We start from the raw sequence: 21914 nt of genomic DNA, 5'->3' as shown, positions 1-21914 counted from the left end.
TTTAAATGTTCAAACAGAAAACTTGAAGCTGACAATGTAGCCGCAGTGGGATATTTGTAGAAAGAAAAGAGAAAAAAAAACATACTACACTGACTATTAATGCAAATGCAATATTGTATGTCATTGTATATTTGGACATGAATTGAGTCAACATGTAGGCTTGTATCTGTTGCAAGCATTTGATATGCAATTATCTGCTCCAAATCCACCAAGGGACTGCAGTTCTTATACATGGTGTGGGGTGGGGGAGTTGGAGGATGTAAGTTGTCATGTAACAGTGCTTGATCAAATTTATTAGAGTTACACTAGAGAGTTCAGCTGTTTTGTTTCAGGGTATGCTGTGTGGTTGATATATACAACTGTGGTGTTGACTTTGGTTACGGTATCGAAGGAAGATGGTTGACAGCCTTTGAGATCAATACAACTACAATGTGCAATTGACACAGACAAAGTTAACAGAGTAACAAATAAATCATCTAAAAATCACAGAGGACAGTAGAGATGATAGGAAAGAGCAGCAGATTTAAAAAAAAAGACTGAAATAAAAACAGTTAGGAAACTGGCAGAGGTAGTAGATTAAGCCATTTTCATTGGTTATGCCATACTGAAGAGCAGCAATTTTAAGCAAGGAAGATTGTATATCGATTAATTTTTCTAACTGGATTAAGAATCTGAACCTGTGACCGTCCATACATAAAACTGGCAGAAGATTGACTGTTCTCAAGACCCATTCAAAACCTTGTGTAAAATCTTGATTATGAACCCTGCAGCAACAAGCAGCTTCTGCATGATAATGCCTCCTTAAACATAAATAATACGTATATGTTAAAATATATTCCAGTTTCTTACCATGAGCGATATAGAGAAATACTGAAGATTTGAAGCCAAGTTTTCAAGGGCTTTAACACTTTGCTAAAGGTCCATGTGGCGCAGACTAATGCTACCTCTGAATGTGTTTAGACCGACCACAAGGCAAATTTTTTTTTACCTTTGTCTTTTTCTCTGAGGTCGTTGAGGTATTTTAGAAGCTCAGCATTGGCCTGGACGCAATAAACTTCCCTGGTCTGCAGGCCTCCCCCACAAAGCCCTGTCAGGTTGCTACGTCGACGATCCTGTTGGCTTAGCAACGAGTCAACTCGGCAGTCGCTCCACGCTGTGGTTCTCCAGGTGTAGCTACGGGGAAAGAGCAGAGATGGACGTACGCGATGGGTGTAATGTAGTGACCAAGTCCAGCACATTTACAATCCTGCAGACCTAACTTAAGCAAATAAAGATGTATCGGATAATTACAACCAATTTAGTCTTCTGAAAACAGTATGTACAGTATGGAAGTACTTTCAGGAATGTGGACAGTCAATAGACAGTTCGAACCCACATAATTCAGTTTCCTTATCGTTGTTTAACCACCAATATAATCATTTATTTACCCAACAGAAGAACACTTGTGTCTTATATACTAGATTTTCAGAGGGCCAGTCTGACAGAAAATCTAAAGTATTTCGGCAATAGCTGTGTAAAGATGATATAGGATGAAACTGAGGGAATAAAGGCCATCTGTGAACCTACATTTTGAATCTTTGTGTGAGTGTGAGTTGGTGGGACTCAAATATCCTTGCAGTCTCCCTCCATTTGTCTCTACTTTGTGTTTGGCACCAACCCAAACACTTACACAAATCTGTCTCCATATGCTGTCTCCTACACACACACCCACCCACCCACACACACCCATGGGCCACACGGGAGAGCAAATTAGCTTGGTGATATGAGTAAAGGAAAGTCAACAGGAAGCGTGTGCAGCCTCAGCCAGGTTGAATATCAAACACTTTAATTTTATTCTATTTTTGCCTGAGCTTTGTAGGAATACAGAATGAATTTCGTACTGTAGAAGGGTCTTCACAATGCTGTAACCAAGGAGGAGGGTATAATCACAATCTAACAAGCTATTGTATCCCTGTGAAACATGAGCGACTGTTGAGTGCTATGCTATAAAAAAAAAATAAAAACCACTTTCACTCAAATTCAAAAAGCCCCTGCTCACTCCCTGCTGTGCTCCCCGCCTCCCTCCCCCGTCATCAGGAGGAACTCACGTGGCGCAGGGCGGTACGCCTTCACCCGGAGGTTCACACGACTCCGACTCCGACAGTGGCGGGCACTTCGCCCCCTCGCCCACAGGGAACTGGAGAACCTGTCTGTTCCGAGTGCGATTGCCTGTGGGAGACTCGGGATCCAAGCAGGTTTTGGAGCAGGGGCCCCACTCGGCCCAGTCGGTCACCTGGCAGTCCTTGGGGAGGACGCAGGACTGGATGGTCAGCGGCAGGTCCCTTTGTGTGCACAGGCTGGGAAAGGATAAAGAGGAGGGGTGCAGGAAGGAGTGGAGGTATGGTTATGAGATTAATCTGGGTAGAACAAGAAGAGCACTAATGCTACACATAGCAAGATTTTTATGTAAAAATACGCCGCTGCTTAGAACACAAATAGGACTACAAGAGGAGAACATCCCATAGCTGTAATGGAGACCTTGTAGATTCACTCAGTCCAAGACTCCAGGAAGTCACTGCTCCCGGCCAAGAAATAGTCAGGCACATAACCCCCCATAAAACCACAACTTGTCATTTTTACATTGGGGTTTTTTGTACAGATTAAACAAACAAGATACAACATACTAATTACTGAGCTATGGAGGTGCTGGTAGGCAGATTATCATATCTTTGGACAGAGCCAGGCTAGCTGCTTCCAGTCTTTTAGATAGATAATCAGCTGCTGGTTATAGCATTATATTTAGTGTACAGATATCAGAGAGGTATCGATCTTCTCATCTAACTCTCGGGAAGAAGGTGAACAGGTGCATTTCCCAACATGTCGAAATTTCTTTTGGTTACAGTGATAACGTTCATCCTCCGTAGCGTCTTAAATGATTAATCGCTCATCAAAATTGCTGATGATTCATTTTCTGCAGATTTACCTGCATTGAGTGACAAATCTAAGCTTGAGAATCAATACAAACAGTAAGCAAATAAGCCTTACAACTCTCCAAAGGTAGATCCTTTTATCTGTTTGTTATCCTCAGGCATCAACTGGTCACAGAGCATTTTTATGGTAAACAGAGCCGTGCAGTGTGCAGCTTACTGACGCCTCATTACAGTTACTTTAAATCTTTCAGTTACCTCTCACTGCCAAGTTGCCTTAAAGCCATGGTTTATGGTTTTTGAGCAAGTCAGAGCAACAGATATGTGACACTAAAAGTGGTATGCAAAGCTTCCCTTTAAACTCTCTGCCCTTGACTGGTGCCACGTTTTGTCATTAGCTGCTCTCGTTAGCATACACGCTAATAATCAGTTTCACATTAGGAGTAAAATAAGGAGTGGTGTGGCATGGTATGTTTATCCTTAAGTCTTAAGTGGTAAGACAACCACAACAACCTCTGATCAATCGCTCACACACATCTTTTGATCATCTAAACAGCGTTTAGATATAATGAATAACCCGTCCTCTTTGGGCCCCTACCGAATCATTAGAAATTTGTTCTAACTAAAGCCGACTGCTTTCTGCTACTCAGTCTGGATGTCTTTTCCCTTGAGGCGTTGCAGCTGACGAGCTATTAGTGCTAATTACAGCTCTGCTTCATTTAGAAACCTCTCATTTAGACGTTGCCACCACACTTCACCTCCAGCAACTCAGACTTTTGGTATAAATGAGGAAATATATAAGCAGAGTATGAGCTGTATTTTTTTTCCTTTTAACTCCTGTGTCTTTGCAGATTAAAACACCTCTGCAGTCTTTGAAGTGGTACTGAAGTGATACTGTGAAAAATCTTAGTTTTGTTTTTCTGCCAAACAAGCTTGGTGTGCCGGCTCATGTTGCATTGGAGGAAAACAATGAGGAATTTAAACAGTAAATGTGCTGCACTGAGGGTGATGGCTCGATTTCCTGTCTCAGCTGGAACTTCTTGTGTTTTAAAAAGCCAATAATGCAGCCAATGACCCATTTTCGCTGCAACTGGATCCTTTGAGTCTTTGCCGTTTGTTGTATGCATGCCCGAGCATTTTTTGGGATTTCAAAGTTGCAAAAAAGAAGTCATTATTTCTTCATCTCAGTCATTCAGACAGAATGAGGACACAATCATTCTCTATTTAAATAAGTAAGTCTGAGAAATTTTCATTTTTAAGCCTTTAGGTTTTACACTGTAACTTGCAACAATGGACTCCAAGGGCTTTCAGACAAAATAAAAGCAGTCAGAAAGTCTCCATATTTCAACACTTGTACACTCATTACTTGAGCTGCATCCATCAAAACAGCTGAAATGGTCTAAAAACAGAATTCTATGTGGGTCAAGTGATTAAAGAAGCCTTTTTACAACTTGAGAGCCTTCGAGAAAAAAAGTCTGAGAGGAGGAAGTTGTGCCAGAAAAGAGAAGAAACAAAATTACAGCACCACGTGGGATTAAATGCAATGATGTAATGTGATACACCCCCTCACTGGCACAGCAAAAAATTAAAAAGGTCATGATGCAAGCTTGATTAATAAGACACAAGCAGAAGTAGAAGACTGAGTTATAAGGAAGTGGCCTGTTTGGGACGAGTCGAGGACTATGGAGAAAGTAAAGGCCCAGTGACAGATGTTCATCAAACAAAATTTGAAACGAAGGGAGCAAGATGTTCAGAGAGCGTCTGGCTAGGATATGACTGGGCTATTGCTTCACTGGGAAGTTTGTTCCACTTTTCCGAAAGTGGCAAAAACAACTATGAATATTTCAGAACAAGAAATAAACAAGTCAAGGATTAATATTTAAGCTCCTAAGGGCATGTGAGTTGTTTTCAAGGTTCCTTTGAAATATTTGATCCCAGTCACTGCTGAGAGCTCGGCGCCAACAAAGCATTAATGAATAGATTTAGTACATAACTGATCAAATCTTAGAGTACAGTGGCATGTGACAGATGTGATATGAATGGAGACTTGCTCTACTGACATTTTCACTGATTCTTTCCTGGAGATCAGAGACCTTGTGAAAGCCCCAAATCCAAGTTTCTAGGGAACAGCGATGACATTTAAAGTTACTGTCAGTTGAGGAACAGAAAAAGATGATAGAGCCACGGAAACGGCTCTTTAGAAGAATCGCTGATTACCTCACAGTCATCTAATATAAACATCAGAGGGTTATTACGAATAACATCAATAAATGTTGTGACAAGAACCAGAATTCACTGATTACCACTTGATGGTGTCTTTCTTTTTATTTGTTTAGTCATCAACAACCTCAACATAACAACAGTCTGAAAAGTGGACAACAGCAATAGATTTGTAAGCTTTTTTGTAAATTTTAAAATTATTCTTATGGTATAAACATAAGTTGTTATATTTAGGTGGTCAACCTTTCTTTCTTTGAGGATGAAATATTCAGCCAATCAGTGGCAAACTGATTGGCTAAATATGTTGTCAAACAGGCAATCACTACATGACTAACATCCTGCTAAACTATGTTATCCGTAAAAGTTTGCATTGAGTAATATGTTTCGAAATCCCTCAGTTGGTTTTACATAGAATCAAAGTAAAATTTCAAAAAGGCATCACTCTGTGGGCCCAAAATTTCTTTTGAAGGCCAAATAGTACACAAATCCTAGTTTAGAAGTCCATCCATTTGATAGCCATACTAGACAAAAGACATCACAAATCTGATTGCATCCGTCTCGGTTTTCCTGGGGCACATGCAAATCAGTGTCCTACAGTGGTCCAGAGGGTGGAGGCAATGCAGGTGAAACTGTTTGGCAACTGCAAAAACACCAGAAGAACACACAATTTCTACTCTTCAGCAGTTTAGTTACAACAATAACAGCTTATCCATAGATGGACAATTAGTTTTGCTCGCCACTCCACACCCCATACAGACCACTGCGATAAACAAATCAGATAAACGCTAGAACAGCATGTTACATCTTCTGGCATGCCTGTGTATGTTGAAATTGCAGGAGCGGCTTTCTTCCTGTCACTTTAATCAAACAGGGGACTCATTTCAGTATTGTTTTGGTGTAATTTCATCTGCAATTCAAATCAGGGTGCAGAAAAAAGAAACTGTATGTGGCTACTTCCATGCTTACCAATGTAGTTGTACCTAGGAGGAGAATGATTATGGATCTTGGAGAGACGGATGCCTGTAAATCTTTTCAAAATCTGTGTTCAAAATGTGTCTCAATCTAGTGGGAAGGCCATTTTGAAACCAAATTATCTCAAATGCCATTGTGGCTGCATTTACACTAATTAACCAGTCAGTGAAAATATATTTTATCTCTGATTATGTAGGGGGGTTCATTCTGAATTACTTTTGAAAACCTACAGTAAGGGTTTACGTTGATGGTGCCTTCCTATCAGTGGTGTTAGGTTGTGTTCATGTGGTGTTCTCTGCTGCAGGTGGCAGATTCATTTCTTGAGAGCCATTTGATCTATCTTATTTTCAGTCAGAGAGTGTGACTTTGTAGCTCACAGCAATAATAATGTCAGGGCCAGAGGTTAGATCCCACTTGAGTTTATCAACACTATAAATGGCAGCACTCATATAGCTACAGCATGTATTTTGGATAATAGTGCCCACTGAAGGCCTAATTCAGTGACCTATTCAAATAATGATTCTTTGATGGATTTCCATTTTGACACTTTTACATGATGCGACTTTTATCTCTCATTGACTTTTATGTCTCATTCTGCTTCGGCTGCTTCTTTCAAGCTAATTTCTTTACCTAAATCTTTGCAGCTTTACCTTACAAACTTAATTCTTAAATCACAAAAATGACTTGTTTTTTCAATAACCCCTAACATTGTCTAGTCATGCAGATAGTTTTGGTTTTGAGAACTTCCATCTCAAATCCTCAGCACATTAAAAGGAAATTTAAAAAAAATAATAATTTCTTACATGCAAGACATGCATTTTTGTGATTTGGGTGAATAATAATATCTCTAGACGTTGTAACCTTAACCTTAAAATAAAAACTTTTCCATTACTATTTATTTTAGAAGATTTATTGTTGCAATTTGACTTCATGGCTTAGCAAGTTAAATATTTTACAGGTGCCTTTTGAATGACACTTGATTTGTTTCTCTTTTCTTGGAATGTATCATTACACATCCATTCAAAACCAGAGAACAAAACCCAGAAAATTATCTTATTTTGAAAAATGCCACAAAAAGTCATGGCTAAGATTGATTTTATGTCATAAAACGGGTTGCTTTCCACTGAAGTTGACATCAAATACACTGTGGTAGTTGTGCCTCATTGCTCTGACAGCACAGCAGTGACAAAGACACAGCCGATAAACATCCTCCCCTTCGTGTCATATCCTGACAAGGAGAAGAAAAACTTTCAGGAGGACAAATTTGGCATCATGTTTATCTGTTAGAAACAAACTGACTTCAGGACCAGTACACCTAAACGTCAAAGGTACGAGAAGTTTACTTGCTGACAAAAATAAAGAGAATGTTAGAAATATTTACAATAAAAAGAAAACGTGAAATTAGACAGACATATAGATCAAATAAATACATTACTGTACCTCTGCTAAAGGCCTGTAATATGGTAGATAATATGCCATATTTTAAAATGAGACAAAAAACTAAAGCTAAAGTGTTTAGCATTAAGCTATAATTCTGACAGATCTTTCACCATTGCCTAAGCAAGAAAACTGAAGGGCATATGATTGTGCTGAGGGAAAAAAACCCATTAACTTTACTGTCACATTAACAAAAAAAATTGTTGCCACTTACATGCGTCCCACAGCGCTCCCATTCCTATGTATGCAGGTCACTTCCCGAGTCTGGTAGCCCACCTGGATGTCCCAGAATGGACTTTCTTGCCGGTTAAGGCGATTCCTGGTTCGTTTCTTCTGGATAAGCTCCCTGGTCTCTGGATCTTTGACGCCTGCTCGCTCCCTGAGCCCCTGGCCTTTACCTTTCCTGCGCTTAACTTGGCGTGCTGTCCGAGTCTGTGGGAGGGCACAAGGGTTCCACGGTCCAACCCTTAGACTGTACATGCCCTCTGGACCTGTGCAAGGCCCCGGTTTACAAGACTGGAACTCAGTTAGGTTGGGACAAACCGCACCTCCAAAAAGTGGAGGAACCAGGACACTACGGACCCTGTTTCTGAGGCCTGTTCCACACGTTTTGGAGCAGGATGTCCATGGCGAATACTCGGAAACCACACAATCCTGGGGGCAAGGGATCAAACATGCCTGTTCCAGGCGAGGCTTGGGCTCAAAGTACTCACAGATGGCATCCTCTGCTGGAGACCCATCTGACTTGAGTATGCAGCCCACCTCCCGGGTCTGAATGCCCTCTTCGCCTCCACTGCATGTGAACGGCCGTGGGGCCCCAAAGGTCCTTGCTGAAACTGGCACGCACTCATTCCAGGCACCCAGTTTCCAGTCATAAAGGTCCTTATGCCAGTCACACACACGGAAACAGTTTCTCTGGTTGGAAGGACGCTGGCCCTGGTCACAGTTGGTGTGAAGCGTTGTCCAGCCGTCCACATGGGCACACCAGACTGCCCGGCTTTGGCTGCCACCTGGGCCACAGTCGCTGCCCATGCATCTTCCCCATGGACCTGGGAAACAAAAGAACAGGCTCAAATTACAATATGACAATATTACAATAAACAATAAACCCTTGAGCTTCAGATGTAACTCCAAGAAGGACAGTATGGTGTACTGTACAAAACCTCTAGAGTAAATTGCTTTATCACATAACAAAACACAATTAAGATACTGGTCAGAAAAAGGAGAAACATTTTAGGTCTTATCTTATCAGAATAATGATGCTCCTCAGATTGGAAAAGCTGAGAGATTGTATCAAGGTGTACTGTTTGATTATGGATAATTTAAAAATACATAATTGCACAATTGCTGTAGTTACATTAGTAACCATCAAAGGAGATCAGTGATACCATTTAAAAGACTCTTGTGCCGTTGGCCTTTAAAACAGAAATCCATATCATGCAAGCATCAATTTGTCAAACCAAACACTTCAAACCCTCTAATGCTAAAGAAAGACAGAGAGTTTACTTTAGCTTGTTATCAACTGAGGAAAAGCATATAATGCATCTTCAAGGATGACACAGTAAATTCACAGACTCCTCTAATGTGGTCCTTGATGTAAAATGTGTTGAAAAGCTGTTGGCAACCCACAGCGGATGATGTGTGAGTGCAAAAAATATGTCATATTCAATAAAAATAATCTGTCACCTTGTTTTGAGCTACACTTGGGTCAGACACAACAGTTTTTAGTGCATGGTAAAAACTGTCTGAGTGCTAAAGGGATGGGGAGGGATGATTAGGCAATGCAAATACAATGTGCAACAGTGGAGATTATAGGTGATCAAAGGAAAGTGTCTGAAAGCCAATTTACAGAGGCCGTGAGAAATCTGTTGCATTTATCAAACTCTATTGGCAACCAGCAGGAATTGCCACAAACATCTAACTTATTTGTCTGTACACAAGTCTCTGGCAAAGCCTCCCCTTATCCACTCTTACTAATTGCAGTAGAGATTCAGCAAACAGTCCTAGAACAGGACTTGTGTAGTGAAGAGGTAGTCATATTATCATAAAATAAATCATACATTGATTTAATTAGAAAAAATATTAGCAATACTTGGCTCAAGAACAGGGCTTTTTACAGTAGCCATAAAGGATAAGGCTGGAGACTAGATTTTTTTTTACTGTCAACAGAACCCGTGAAAAGAACGAAACCAACAATGAATTGATCCCACTAACAAGTACTGTATTGTCTGCGTAGCCAAAGCCTGATGTAGCTTATTCATCTGTGCCATAGAGCTCCATTGTTGTCCAAAAAATATTAAAAACACATCAATGAGCCACACTGTTGCACTTGGTGACGTGTTCCTTCACTGCGGTGAACATGAGTACTATAATTTAGTGTGAATAAATCCCACATACACCGTCCTGCTGCTGTAAACTTGCACTACCGCACCAACTATGTATTGCTGAAAATAGTCCTCAACAAATGCACTATTTCCTCCTGTTTGAGTAACGTTTGCTAAAAACTAGAGTGCCTGTTAAACACTGACGCTATATATGTGTGACCCATTTTTAAAGAGTTACATTAGGAACCAATGGGCTTTAGACTGAGCGCCACAGACAGGGTACAGAAGTCAGGAAGTATTGAGAAATTAACTAAAAATGTGTTAGTTTTTATGTGTTTATGTATTGCTCCTTTTGGTATACCTCTCTGGTATGAAAAACTATAAAGATCAAAAACAAATATCTGCCCTGCTCACTTGGCAAAAAAAACTTTAAATATAACATTGTACATGGAAACAAAGAACAGCTTCCACACTGACATTTGAGCTTTTAGTCACACTCCTTCTGGTTTGCTTCTGGTTAAACTTTTCAGTTTATGACTGAAAGCTTGTATATAATCAAATAGAGAATGCAGGGCCTAATTTTGTGTTTCTCCACAAAAAAAAACTTAGTTAACACCGTGAAAACTGTCTTAACCCAGTCAGCCCAACTCAGCTGGTATTCCAAGCAAGTTGAAAAACACTAATTAACGCAGGGTGCCTGAGCTCTCACTGTGTTATCCAAAGGCTACTGATACTTCCAGGGAGAAGAAATCAAACTAATTGGGCAGCTTCACTTTTCACCTCACATTAACCTCTTAGGTAATTGATTATATTAGCATGTGTCATGAGGCTGACTGGACCCTTAGTGGACAATGGGCAGTCAGTGTGAGGGCAGCTCATGATGACCCACGTCCATGCAGAGTTAAAAATCATGCCTGGAAGAAAATCACGAGCACATTTCTGGCAATGAGTGCCTCTGATGGGGTTGTCTCTGATCTCAGCTGCTGATACAGCTGACAGAATCTATCTTCAGTCAACGTGATGCTGCGTTCACAGAAGCCTCAAAGCATATCTAAATAGTTGGTTTACTCCTCACTGTATCAACACATTCACAATCAATATCCGATCATCAAGTGATTTCTAGGTTTGCTGGGCATCTATAGTTTATGGTTTTTAGACACTCTCAGATTAAGAACAAGATTCAGAGGGTAAAATACATTTAGTATTCCCCAGACAAATCCTCTCAGGTGTTTGTCTGAGTCCATAAAGTCTATGTGATGTTTATTTTTAATCCAATAATAGAAAAAGGCAACTTGGAAGTTTTGCCTTCACAATACTCACTGATAAAGACAGTGAATGTTATCTCGAGAGCTGATATTGAGTTTTCAGGCGGAGAAAGAAAATGCAGTGGTGAAAATGCTCATCCTAAATCTAAAATGCAGTAGAATCAAGACACATTCTCTGGTACTAAAATAAAACACCTCCCACCCAAATCTAATCCATCCCAGATAGAAGTTATCTTCTCCAGGACAATTCTCTGGCACAGCTCTCACAATCAAACTCCTCCATAAAGATCACAAAGCTTGGCCATATTCAACCTGCCTGGTCTAAGAACGCATAGTAAGAGTCTGGTGTGCTCTGTATCTTGTCGTCTTTAAGGGTGCATCTTACTCTGTTTCTAATATCCTATATGACTATGTTTTGTTTTGTCAGGTCTTTGCAACTGCTTGCATATTTTGCCACGCTGTATACACACAAAATTGAAACTTGGCCTTTCTTTTTCAAATGTAAATCAATGTGAGCCCTTGTAGCCTAAAGCTCATTTTTCAATACTGCATGCAGTCTGACGGCACCATTTGACATTATGAAAACAAAATGTGTTTCACCTCCATTTATCACGTTTAGTTTAGCAGAAAGTTTTTCCAGACTTACTGTCACTCTACTGTACATCAGATTGAAAAACCCCCAAAAACGTATATATTCTTTTGACATGAAAATCGAAAGTTTAATGACAGTTGACTTGGTTTTTCCAGTTATGTCAGTCCCACTATTAGGCCGGATTATTAGGCCGGACTATTAGCGGATTGTGAGTTTACTGATATCCTCTGGAGACTTTACATTTTTGTCAGATTTCATGTAAAACAGTTCACATCAATGCTGTGCATAACTCAATCAAAAGTGAGCGAGGTAAGAAAACATTACTTTACTAATAAATGCTGTATAGAGAGACAAAAAAAAAATCATGAAACTGTAGTAAATGTAATATTTCAGAAAATAAATGGAAGATTTCAGAAGATATTGCATTCCTTTTTAGACTGGCGACCTGCCCACGATGCACCCTGCTGTTCGATAAAAGTGTGCTGGGATTGGCTCCAGCCCCACGACCCTGGATTGAGGATGGATTAGCAGGTATATGAATATGAAAATGAATTGATCTTTTTGATATATTTGATAACACATGTGACAGTGATTTAACAATACCTTTTCATTTAAAAAGGTGTCAATCATTATTAATTATTTTTTTCTTTTACTTGTGGGGGATGAGCAAATACTGTATGTATGCTTCATTTACCCTTTACCTCCACCATGTAGGTTCAATTAAAAACATGCCTTACTTGACTTTTTCTCACTATTTATTCTACTGTATGTCCACATCACCTATGTGATATTGTGACTTGTGATTGGTGGAGAGTACCACTTCTGTAATCAAAATGCTTTTGATTTGTGATATCTATATGTGATTGGGAAATAATTATCAATGGTAGAATAATATGACTCAACATTTAAATGCAGCATAACTCATCTGACAATACATATGAACTAGATAGTCCACTTAAAAGTGAGTATCAACAACTTTAAATACAGTAAATCTTTGCAAGTTTGTGCTCAACCAAATACCTCCTTTTTATAATATTTGCATAAAAAGGCAAAATTCATGCATGTCTGGAGCAGAGACTTCTGTCAACGAGCTTGTGTTCATGCTGTATTTGCTGTCGCCAATGCATAGTAAAAGATGAGCAGCGCAGTGAAAAGAATAAGTGGACGGTGTCCGGTGTATAGGAGATAGAGTTAGCCAGATGACCGCTCTGACGGTCAATGTATAAAGGAGGAGGAAAATGTGCTGACAACATAATATAGTATAAAAGAGGAAAATTATTAATTTAGATATTTATAGCAATGCTAAATAAACTTCAGATAAGTAACAAATACTTTAAACTAATCAATTGTTAATGAAACCTTCAAATGGTATTATTAATTGAAATATAATTATAAACATTGTCCTCTCATTGTAGAACCCAATGGCCAAACCACAATGTACTTTATGTTTTGGACAGACATTGTATTCTTACTCATTCTTCTACTTTTACTTCCTCTTTCTCGACATAATGAGCTAACTTAACTGCAATCACAATAAGAGTTTTTCCTTCTATTAAAAGAAATGCCGAAGCCAAGTGCTCACTTTCACATGCTATAAAACCAGGGAACCATAAAGTTCTGCAGGCACTTTTAGCTAACTTAACTGAAATAATAATAAAATTAGCTGTTCTTTGTTTTACTTGGAGCATGGAGCCCGCCCTCAACAGGTCTCCTGGGAGTCCCTGGGCTCCATACTAGGGACCTTTGCTTTGAACAATATATGTGGATTGTGATATCTTCACTGTCGGGCTGAGAGCCTGATCTCTGACTGGGCCTCAAGTGTCTATTTAATGAACAGCTTCTTTGTGTCTGCGGGGTCAGCTTCACTAATGAATGGGTCACTGTGCTGTTCTCTCTCTGCTTGTGTTTGTTTATTATTTCTCAAATCCACAGCATCTCGCACTTGCACTCAAAGACAGGACCTTTCTCTCGGCTGGGTCAGGGTTCATCGCAGGATCATCTTGGCTGTCTGCCTGGCACTTTGCCGCCTTTAGCCAGTGACTTGACTTCAAAATCAGTCAATCTGGCTGCCATTTATAACTTTATGAAAAAGGTTGAATGAAATATAACCTAGTTTTCCTCAATCAATAAAATTAAGTTTTCGCAAAGCACTGCAGGGTCAGTGCACTGTTAAGGAAAGTGTATAAAACCCTGGAAACTTATCTACGGCTGAACACTGTCAGAGAGCATCTATATGCTGTAGAGTAATAAGAAGCAGCAGTCTGACGGGTAAAAGTGAGTTAATGTATATATATTGTGTAAGCCTCGGGTCTCTACGGATTTGTTCTCCCACACAGTTCCAGTAAATGAGAATGAGTTCAGTCAACTTGTCAGATTAAATCAAAGCTTAGAAAGATGATTTTACAGAGGGTTGATTTTATGGATGACTATATTAATTTTATGGATATGGCTCACAAACAAATCGTCTTTTAGTGTTTTGATAGTATTTTAAGGTTCGTAAAAACCTGAACGAATCATCCAAATGCTCTAGTGAAGCTTGTTTCATGATTAAGAGAACGTGAATGGTGTTTCAAATCTCTTGCGAACGTGCCTTAAAATTGATCCATCAGTTGAACAGCAACACTACAAAGTTGCAAGATGTCAGCTTGATTATGTAACCTTTCTTGGTTGTAAAGCCCAACCACAGTGTTTTCAAACTACTCTAACTACTAAAAAAGCAACTTCAAATTGAGTTTCTGAGCGCTCAACACTTTATGTAGCTTCACAGTTTAGACAGAATTAATCATATGAACTACAACACGATAATTGCATGTTTGCATAGCCTTTGGGAGAACTAAGTATTACCACATTGAACTTGCCATGTTGAGACACATTAAGCTCAGCAGAGCATTTGTTTGCCAAAAGCTAAAAAAAACAATCTGGTGTGCATGAGGCAAGGGCCAACTGTTGCATTGTTAATGTGTTTACAGAGCACAGCCGGCTATAAATACTGTTCCCAGACAGAAAATGTTGCCATTCACATCATGCTATTCCTTATGGAGCACAGTCAAAAGATCACTATTTAGCACCAGATGGACATTAGCCTTTTGGTCTTAATGGGCCACAGCATGCATCAGGGGTTAGTGTGAAAAGAGCAAAAGTTAAAGGAGAAAGGAAAAAGACCAGAGGCTAATTCTTAACATCTGAAGGAATACTTTGAGCAGCTTAGCATTCATGGATGATTGTTAACCCTGGCCTGCATTCAGTGTGATCGGTGCCCTGGGCTGTGCAGCACTAAGCCACATTGACTAAGGTTCTCGGCTCACACTTGATCTAAATTTCATTAGCTGTAATACCATGATTGTGCTTGCATGGCTTGAAGGAACTTCTTTGATGACTCTTTATTCATCACGTCCAGCACGTAACTGCGAGGCAGACACTTCGACAAGTCACACAATGTTAAATAGTCTTCTCCATTTTTATCTTTGCTCCTCTCTGTGTACAGTATACTCCATATTACTACTTAATAATAGCAACTGTGTGCAGCAATCACTTAACTGAATGTAGCATTTTTTTTCTTTGTTAAAGTGAAGTGAAAGTCTTTTGAATCAAATATTGAATATTATGCATATAAAGCTAATTTAACTGAACTGGCTCAGTACATTCACACTCAACCATCATATTGATCTTTATAAGTGTACTCATATGAAACCAGTTAAGAGCTACATCTTCAATCCAGCTATAGCTAAAAAATGCTGGGCTAGAAACCTGGTGCACCAGACACAATTTGCTTATCCATCAGCTTTAAAGGAATCACATGTCCATATGTACATAAACACAGTAATTGGTTGCTGTAATCATTCCTCCTGTCCATGCTGACTGTGAAGAGATCCCTTTCCAATGCTATTCCAATGTAAGAGACGGGAGATAACATCCACAATCCTCTTTCTGTATAAAAATGCATTCCAAAGTTTGACAAAAGCTAACATGAGGCCCCAGCAGTCAAATTAAGTGGGTATCTTCAGCAGTTACAGTCTTTTTAGTACAAAATTCACATTCAAGTGAGGGTAAGCTGCCTGGAATTGAAGCTGAACCAGAAAGACATGACAAGCAGTAGAAGGAGCCAAAAGCGAGCGACAGAAACTGGAAGACGAGCTTGTTGTTCTGTTGTTTACAGATAGGTTGTGTTTTTTCTGTTAGCTCATAAACACCCTCAGAGGATGGAGGAGTGACAAGATAAATTAGAGAGAACTTGCTCCAATCCTAACAACACCTACATGCTCAGCAGTGACAATATCGCTACTGGCAACATCAAAGAAATTCTCCAAATTCTTCGAGTCAAAGGGTCAGGGCCAGGCAACGAGCCAGAGTGAAATACCTGCAGCATGTAACACTGCTTCTCCGTTTAACACCAGCATGTTTGACAAGAAAGTGGCTGACTTCAAATGAGCCATTCTTGCTTCACAATTTAAACTTTCAACATCACACAGATTCAAAGGTAAAAAGCAGTGGTCTGTGTCGAGGTCTGTCATCAAAAAATGTCAAGACTCATACTGTCAGATACTGTAAAATTCAACAACAAATCAACAAACTCCATAATTTCCCATTATACACTTTTCATATTCATATTATTAGCCTAATAAATTAATCTATATGCAAACAAGTATCGAGTGCAAACGTTAAATGATCGCGATAACAATGACAATACAATGCATCACTGCACATACATGCTCCAGTAAAGATGGCTGGTTTCCTTCCAAAATAAACCAGGTGACCGTGACATTCCTGAGAACAAACAAAACAACAATAATTATATTGGAGACGTCAGTATTCCAACATATAGATGTGTCCTCTACTCTTTTGCCCTATTTTACTTAAAGATTCAAAAGAGGCCACTTCATAGGTTCTTCATTGTCTACACTGCACCAGTATTAGTAATGTGAGTAAAAGACTGTCATGGCTCCCAATTAAACTAACCTTCATGCCAGCTTGCTAGTGTTCATGAGGACGGCTGTATTTTCAGGTATATTTACGTTTGTCACCCCCTTTCGAATACAGAGCTGTACATGAGTGGTTCTTAAACTGGGGGGTGCGGTGATGGTTGAATAATAAATGCTTTGGTACTACATTGTGGAGGTGGGCATGGTTAGCAGTCAGCTGCAGAGGGAGAGGTGGGGGAGTGGCTCAGGGGAGAACTAATTGTCACCGTTGTATCTTGTTGACTAATTATGCTCTATCCTTTATATGCAGTAGCATGCTGGACCTGAGGGCTGATACACACACAGCCTGCAACAGACAGCCAGGCGGCTGTGAGTCGCCATAGTCTTTCGTTTGGATTACCCTGAGAAGAAGTGGCACCTCGACCAGCTGGGCAAGATAGAGGCACATGATCGAGTATTTTGTGTTCTTGTAAAAGATTGTGTGTGTGAGCAGCCGGGATGAATAACATACGTTGCCTGCGAACTGTGCCTCGGTGTTTGTGCCTTAGAAACCCACGCTAGCAATAAGAAGTGAAAGGACTCTAAAGTAAATCTTAAGGAGACGATGAACCAACTCCGACTTCAAACGAAGAAGAAAACATGATCCGACTCAATGCAGACTGTTGGGTAAAACATATGTTTAGCTGCTTATTATCAAACCTTCCGCCTGGTGTTTGACCCACAGTGCTGTCTGTGCTCGTGCCTTTCCTCACACATCCCCACCTGATTGTGACTGACTGAGCCACAGAAGTTTTTCTTTTTTCACCCCCCGACATTGAGCTCAGCTGTTTTGGTTAATTACTGTAAAGCAAACGTACAAGGTGATGGATCAATCAATCCATCAATCATGATTACCCGCTGAGCTGAATCAGACAGATCATGACATGTCATTTTGTGATCAATTTAGTTACTAGATGACAGCGTTAACAATGACCTCATTAAATACATGGCCTTTACTGTGTGAAAATAACTTTATCTGCAAAAGGGGGCACAGCAGAAAAGGTTTGGCAACCATTACTGTACACATCCCTCTCAGGTAAACATTACATAGTTCTCCTAGGCCCAAAACCAACTTTGTAAAACCAACATTTATATAGCCACCACTGCCGAACTGTATCAGAGAATTAAATAGTACTCACATTTTTAAGAAAACAAATGAAGATGCATTCAGAGCAAGGTGACCTGGCTAATTACACTTAATTTTTCTGAATTATATCAATATAAAGATATTCATACACATTTTTCTGTATTGGTATATATATATATATATATCACAATATGGCAAATGTATGGACAATCAAATGGAAAATTGAATTGAAATTGATGTTCAATCCAATGAAGTGTGTGTTTCACTGTAATGCGTCACATTAGACAAAACTTGAATCTCAAAACTTCAAATAGAATACAAACCTTGAATAACTCACTTACTTTTTAATTACAGTTTGCTTAGTATTTAGAGCTGCAACAATTAGTAGATAGTCGATCAAAACAAAATTAATTTCTGATTGATTGTTTAACTAATTTTTTAAGTAAATTTTTTTTTCACTGTTTTCAGATTAATTGATGATGAAAATAATCGTTAGCTGCAGCTCTATTGAAATTATTCATTAGTTGGACAGCAGGATTTTGTGAAACAATGACACAAATGGATCATATCATCATGATGCTACTGCCAATGTTTAAAAAATGTATCACTTTCTACAATATCTGCGCATGGAAGCTACAGTATGGTTAGTAATGGTGGTAATGGTTAATAAAAAAGCAACATTAAATTTAAAGGTCTGTGCAAAGTCAGATGTGCTACACGCACATTCACCACATCGACCTCCACACCCGTATTTTCTACATCGTTACACAAAGGATACACCATTTCCTGCACTGGCACTGAACATGGGTGTTAAATTGTGAGGTGTGGAATCATCCAACATGGTCATATTTCCCAGGATAATGGGCTGCATGATACAATGCCATTTTGAAGTCATTAAACATTGCATCCTTGCCAAGCCCTAAGTGTACCCATTGTCCAATTAGCGACAGCTAATGTGGAGGCCAATAGGGATGCAAACAAACTTAACACTGATCTTTAGTAACAGGGAGCTTCCCATGCTGTGCTGCTGTACTCAACATGCCGAGTTTGTTTAAAGAAAACAATGTCTAACTACCCTCAACAGTAACAGCACTGGTGTTTGTCACGATGTAAAGTCTCACTAATGAGGGAGTATTTCATCTTCTGGTGGTGCACAAGAAATTACTGATGATATTATGACAGGGAGCATGACTGGCAAGAGTTTTCTTGTTCTCTTTGGAGTAAATGTCTGTACTGGATTGACAACAAATTGCTTCTATCACAATTAATACTTTTGATGCTTAAACATACATAAAATTCAGAGAGCTGATCTTGGTTAGACACATAAGTGGCATAATGTGTGTGTTAATGTGTGAAAACAGACGCTGAATGTTATGGTAAAAAAAGAAAAATCAGGACACATGCGTAATAACAAAGTCCCTAAAATACTCTTTAAGGCTGTGGCAGGGAAAAATACCCATTTTAAGTAGAGACACTAAAGAGAAAACAGAACAAATAACAGTGGCCGTACCCATCAATGTCAGGGTAAAAATAAATATGTGTGTGCACTGCGGCAAACTGTTTTATCTTTATTTTCCTAGAAATTAATGCTCTTGTTCTGCAGTGAGGTGATACAAACAATGCAAACACATTTACACTCAAGAGCTGTCCAGTACAACCCGAGTCCTCCAATACTGGCTACTGAGCAGCTTCACATGTCTGGTTTTGTTGATTTGTTGACTCAAATCTGAGCTGACAGGCCCATGGATGTTCCCTAAAGGGGTGTGATAATTTGGCAAAGGGTATGGGCGCAGGGGGGAAGGGGGTGAAGAGAGTTTCAGTGCCACACAGGGAGTGTCAGAGGCTGAATGAATCTGCCTTGTGGATGAAACCCTCTGGTCTGTGAGACGCTGCACTGGCAGGTTTTACAAGAGCAGCAGTGACACAGACTGTTCAAGGCGTTTTACTGTAAGCAAAAAAACCAGACAAAGAATAAGAGCACACAGCAGGGATGCTTGTTTTCCCAGTGGATGGTATTCTTCTAGTCATTGTGTGGTATTTCATCTCCATCTCAGCCTCACAAACATACAATATGTATGCAGCTGGTTGCAGCTATTCGAGGACAGACACAACAACAAAGGCATGATGACATGTTGTAGCACTGAGCTCAAACCAGGTGTCAGCCAGGCAGCCTCCCTAAACTGGACGTCCAATCTGACATCAATTTTTCTGCAGTTTATGAAATCTCGTCCACCCCTGGTGTGCAGAGGGTGGACACAATATCATGAACACCTGTGCCAAGTAATGGAAACCAAAACAATATCCGTGGAAAAAATATTACCTTTGTGAAACTTGCGATGTTTTGGTGAGGCTGAGAAGGAGAGGCATTGATTCAAATATATGGTAATTTTTTTTTAAGACATTTGTTTGAGATGTGGGACTGAATTTCCACTACAGTGCAAGGTGTTAACGATATTTTATAACCCCTGACCACCCATTTTTATGTATATGGAGCAGTGTTTGCACGGTCCCAGTAAAGCCCGCTTTAATTGCGCAGAGCCACGAGCCTTGATTACATGGGTACCTTTTGCCGACTTGCACTGTTGTGGCCCTGCTTGGTAGCAGGACGGACCGCCAAACTGAGACAGTCTCCTCTATCAATTCAAAGCTGTGACTTGTGCTAAACAAGTGGCTCAACACGTGTGTGGCTGTGATGATGATGAGAGAGAAAACACTGTTTTTAAAAGTCTCTGTTCAACTCTCAGTACATTTGTAGCCTCTAACTGAATGTCTGTGGTTTGGAGTTTAGTTTCACTCATACGTTCCTCTTTGCACTTATAGATATTTGCACAGATATTAGTCTTATTTTAGTGTATAGTTATTGTTGGAGCTGTATTTGACTTGTGTTAAAAGTTTTCACCGGCAAAAGGCGAAAGTGGGTGACTTATTTTGGAAAGCATCCACAGGAAATAAAATGTATTTGTCACTGAGTCAGCATAACTTTGCTAGTGGTGCTATTGTTACATAAAAATGGTTTACACAAAATAACATGGACATATTCCTCACTATTTGATCAGTGGATCAGTTTTAAATATTGCAGGGAGGAATAGTGTAATAATTGTATAATAAAAGTAGTAGAATAGTACCTCTAGTGGTATCTAGCCATACAAATATTTTTAGTATATCTATCTCTGAAATGTTTGCTTTCATCCTAATACAATGGAGGTGAAAGGAGTTTCTCAAAGCTTTGAAAAATTACATTTAAAAAATTCAGCAGAAATGTGTCTTTCCAGGCACAATGCTCCTGTTACCCTGGATGATGCACAGACCTCACTGTCAACAGATTTCATTGGAACTACTTTCAGAGTCCCTGTGAAAACTGCTGACAGAGTAACAGGGACACTCTTTCTGGAAAAAGACATTGTTGTTGAAGACAGATATCTCGAAACCTAGTTAAATAAAACCAAAAGTATCTGCATGAATGGACACCACTGGAAGTGCAAGTGAGAAAATCCAATTTTTGGGAATTTGGTTGAACTGACCTTTTGACATTTAACATAAATTTCACAAAGGTACTACAGTATGCTTCAGGGTTACTGAATTATACTCTGTGGGTGTTGATTTTGTTGTGTCATCCCGCTGTATTTAAGACTCCCTATAACGTGTATCTACATTTTCTCATCTGCTGTTACAAATCCCCTTTTGACAGTAATATCCAGCAATGTGCATGTAGTAGTTGGATAATCTTTTGTATTTTGTGGATTAAGCTCATGCTGTGTGGATTTTCTTGATGGGGACGCAAAAGAAGTGACAATCTGTGAATGAATTTACACGAGGGGAAAGTGTAAGTAGCATGAAATAAGGCTGCAGGCTTTAATATTAACAGTGTGGGATGCACTTGTTAGAAATCATATGTTACAGGTGTGTTTTTTCTGTGCATGTATGCCGCAGTTTATCTGCATGTGTTGTTCTATGTGCCACTGTTGCTACAGGGGGGGACGGCAGCTTGATGATGTAGCTGTCACTTTATTAAGATAAATTTTCCAATCACATGGAGAGATCTCCCACCCTCAGGAGTGCCAACATCGGGGATTAGATTACCACCTCCCACAAAGCATCACGCTTTACATCACAATCCAATAGGAAAGTAATTCTAGAGTGAAGATACTCTGCA

General features: G+C 39.6%; 1 protein-coding gene across 2 annotated transcripts in view; it reads right to left on the bottom strand.

The window, feature by feature from the left end:
- The window catches only part of LOC122881673 (thrombospondin type-1 domain-containing protein 7A), a 144327-nt gene that overhangs the window by 85063 nt on the left and 37350 nt on the right, over nucleotides 1-21914 (bottom strand). For both annotated transcript variants that reach the window (XM_044208173.1, XM_044208175.1), the window contains exons 2-4: nucleotides 7750-8584; nucleotides 2088-2336; nucleotides 989-1173 (exon numbers count right to left, since the gene is read on the bottom strand). In XM_044208173.1, coding sequence (XP_044064108.1) covers nucleotides 989-1173; nucleotides 2088-2336; nucleotides 7750-8584 — 1269 coding nt within the window. The remainder of the gene's footprint in view (nucleotides 1-988; nucleotides 1174-2087; nucleotides 2337-7749; nucleotides 8585-21914) is intronic.

The sequence above is a fragment of the Siniperca chuatsi genome, linkage group LG9 (genome assembly GCF_020085105.1).
Source record: "Siniperca chuatsi isolate FFG_IHB_CAS linkage group LG9, ASM2008510v1, whole genome shotgun sequence".
Taxonomy (NCBI): Eukaryota; Metazoa; Chordata; class Actinopteri; order Centrarchiformes; family Sinipercidae; genus Siniperca; species Siniperca chuatsi.
This window is presented reverse-complemented; position numbering and strand designations above follow the sequence as displayed.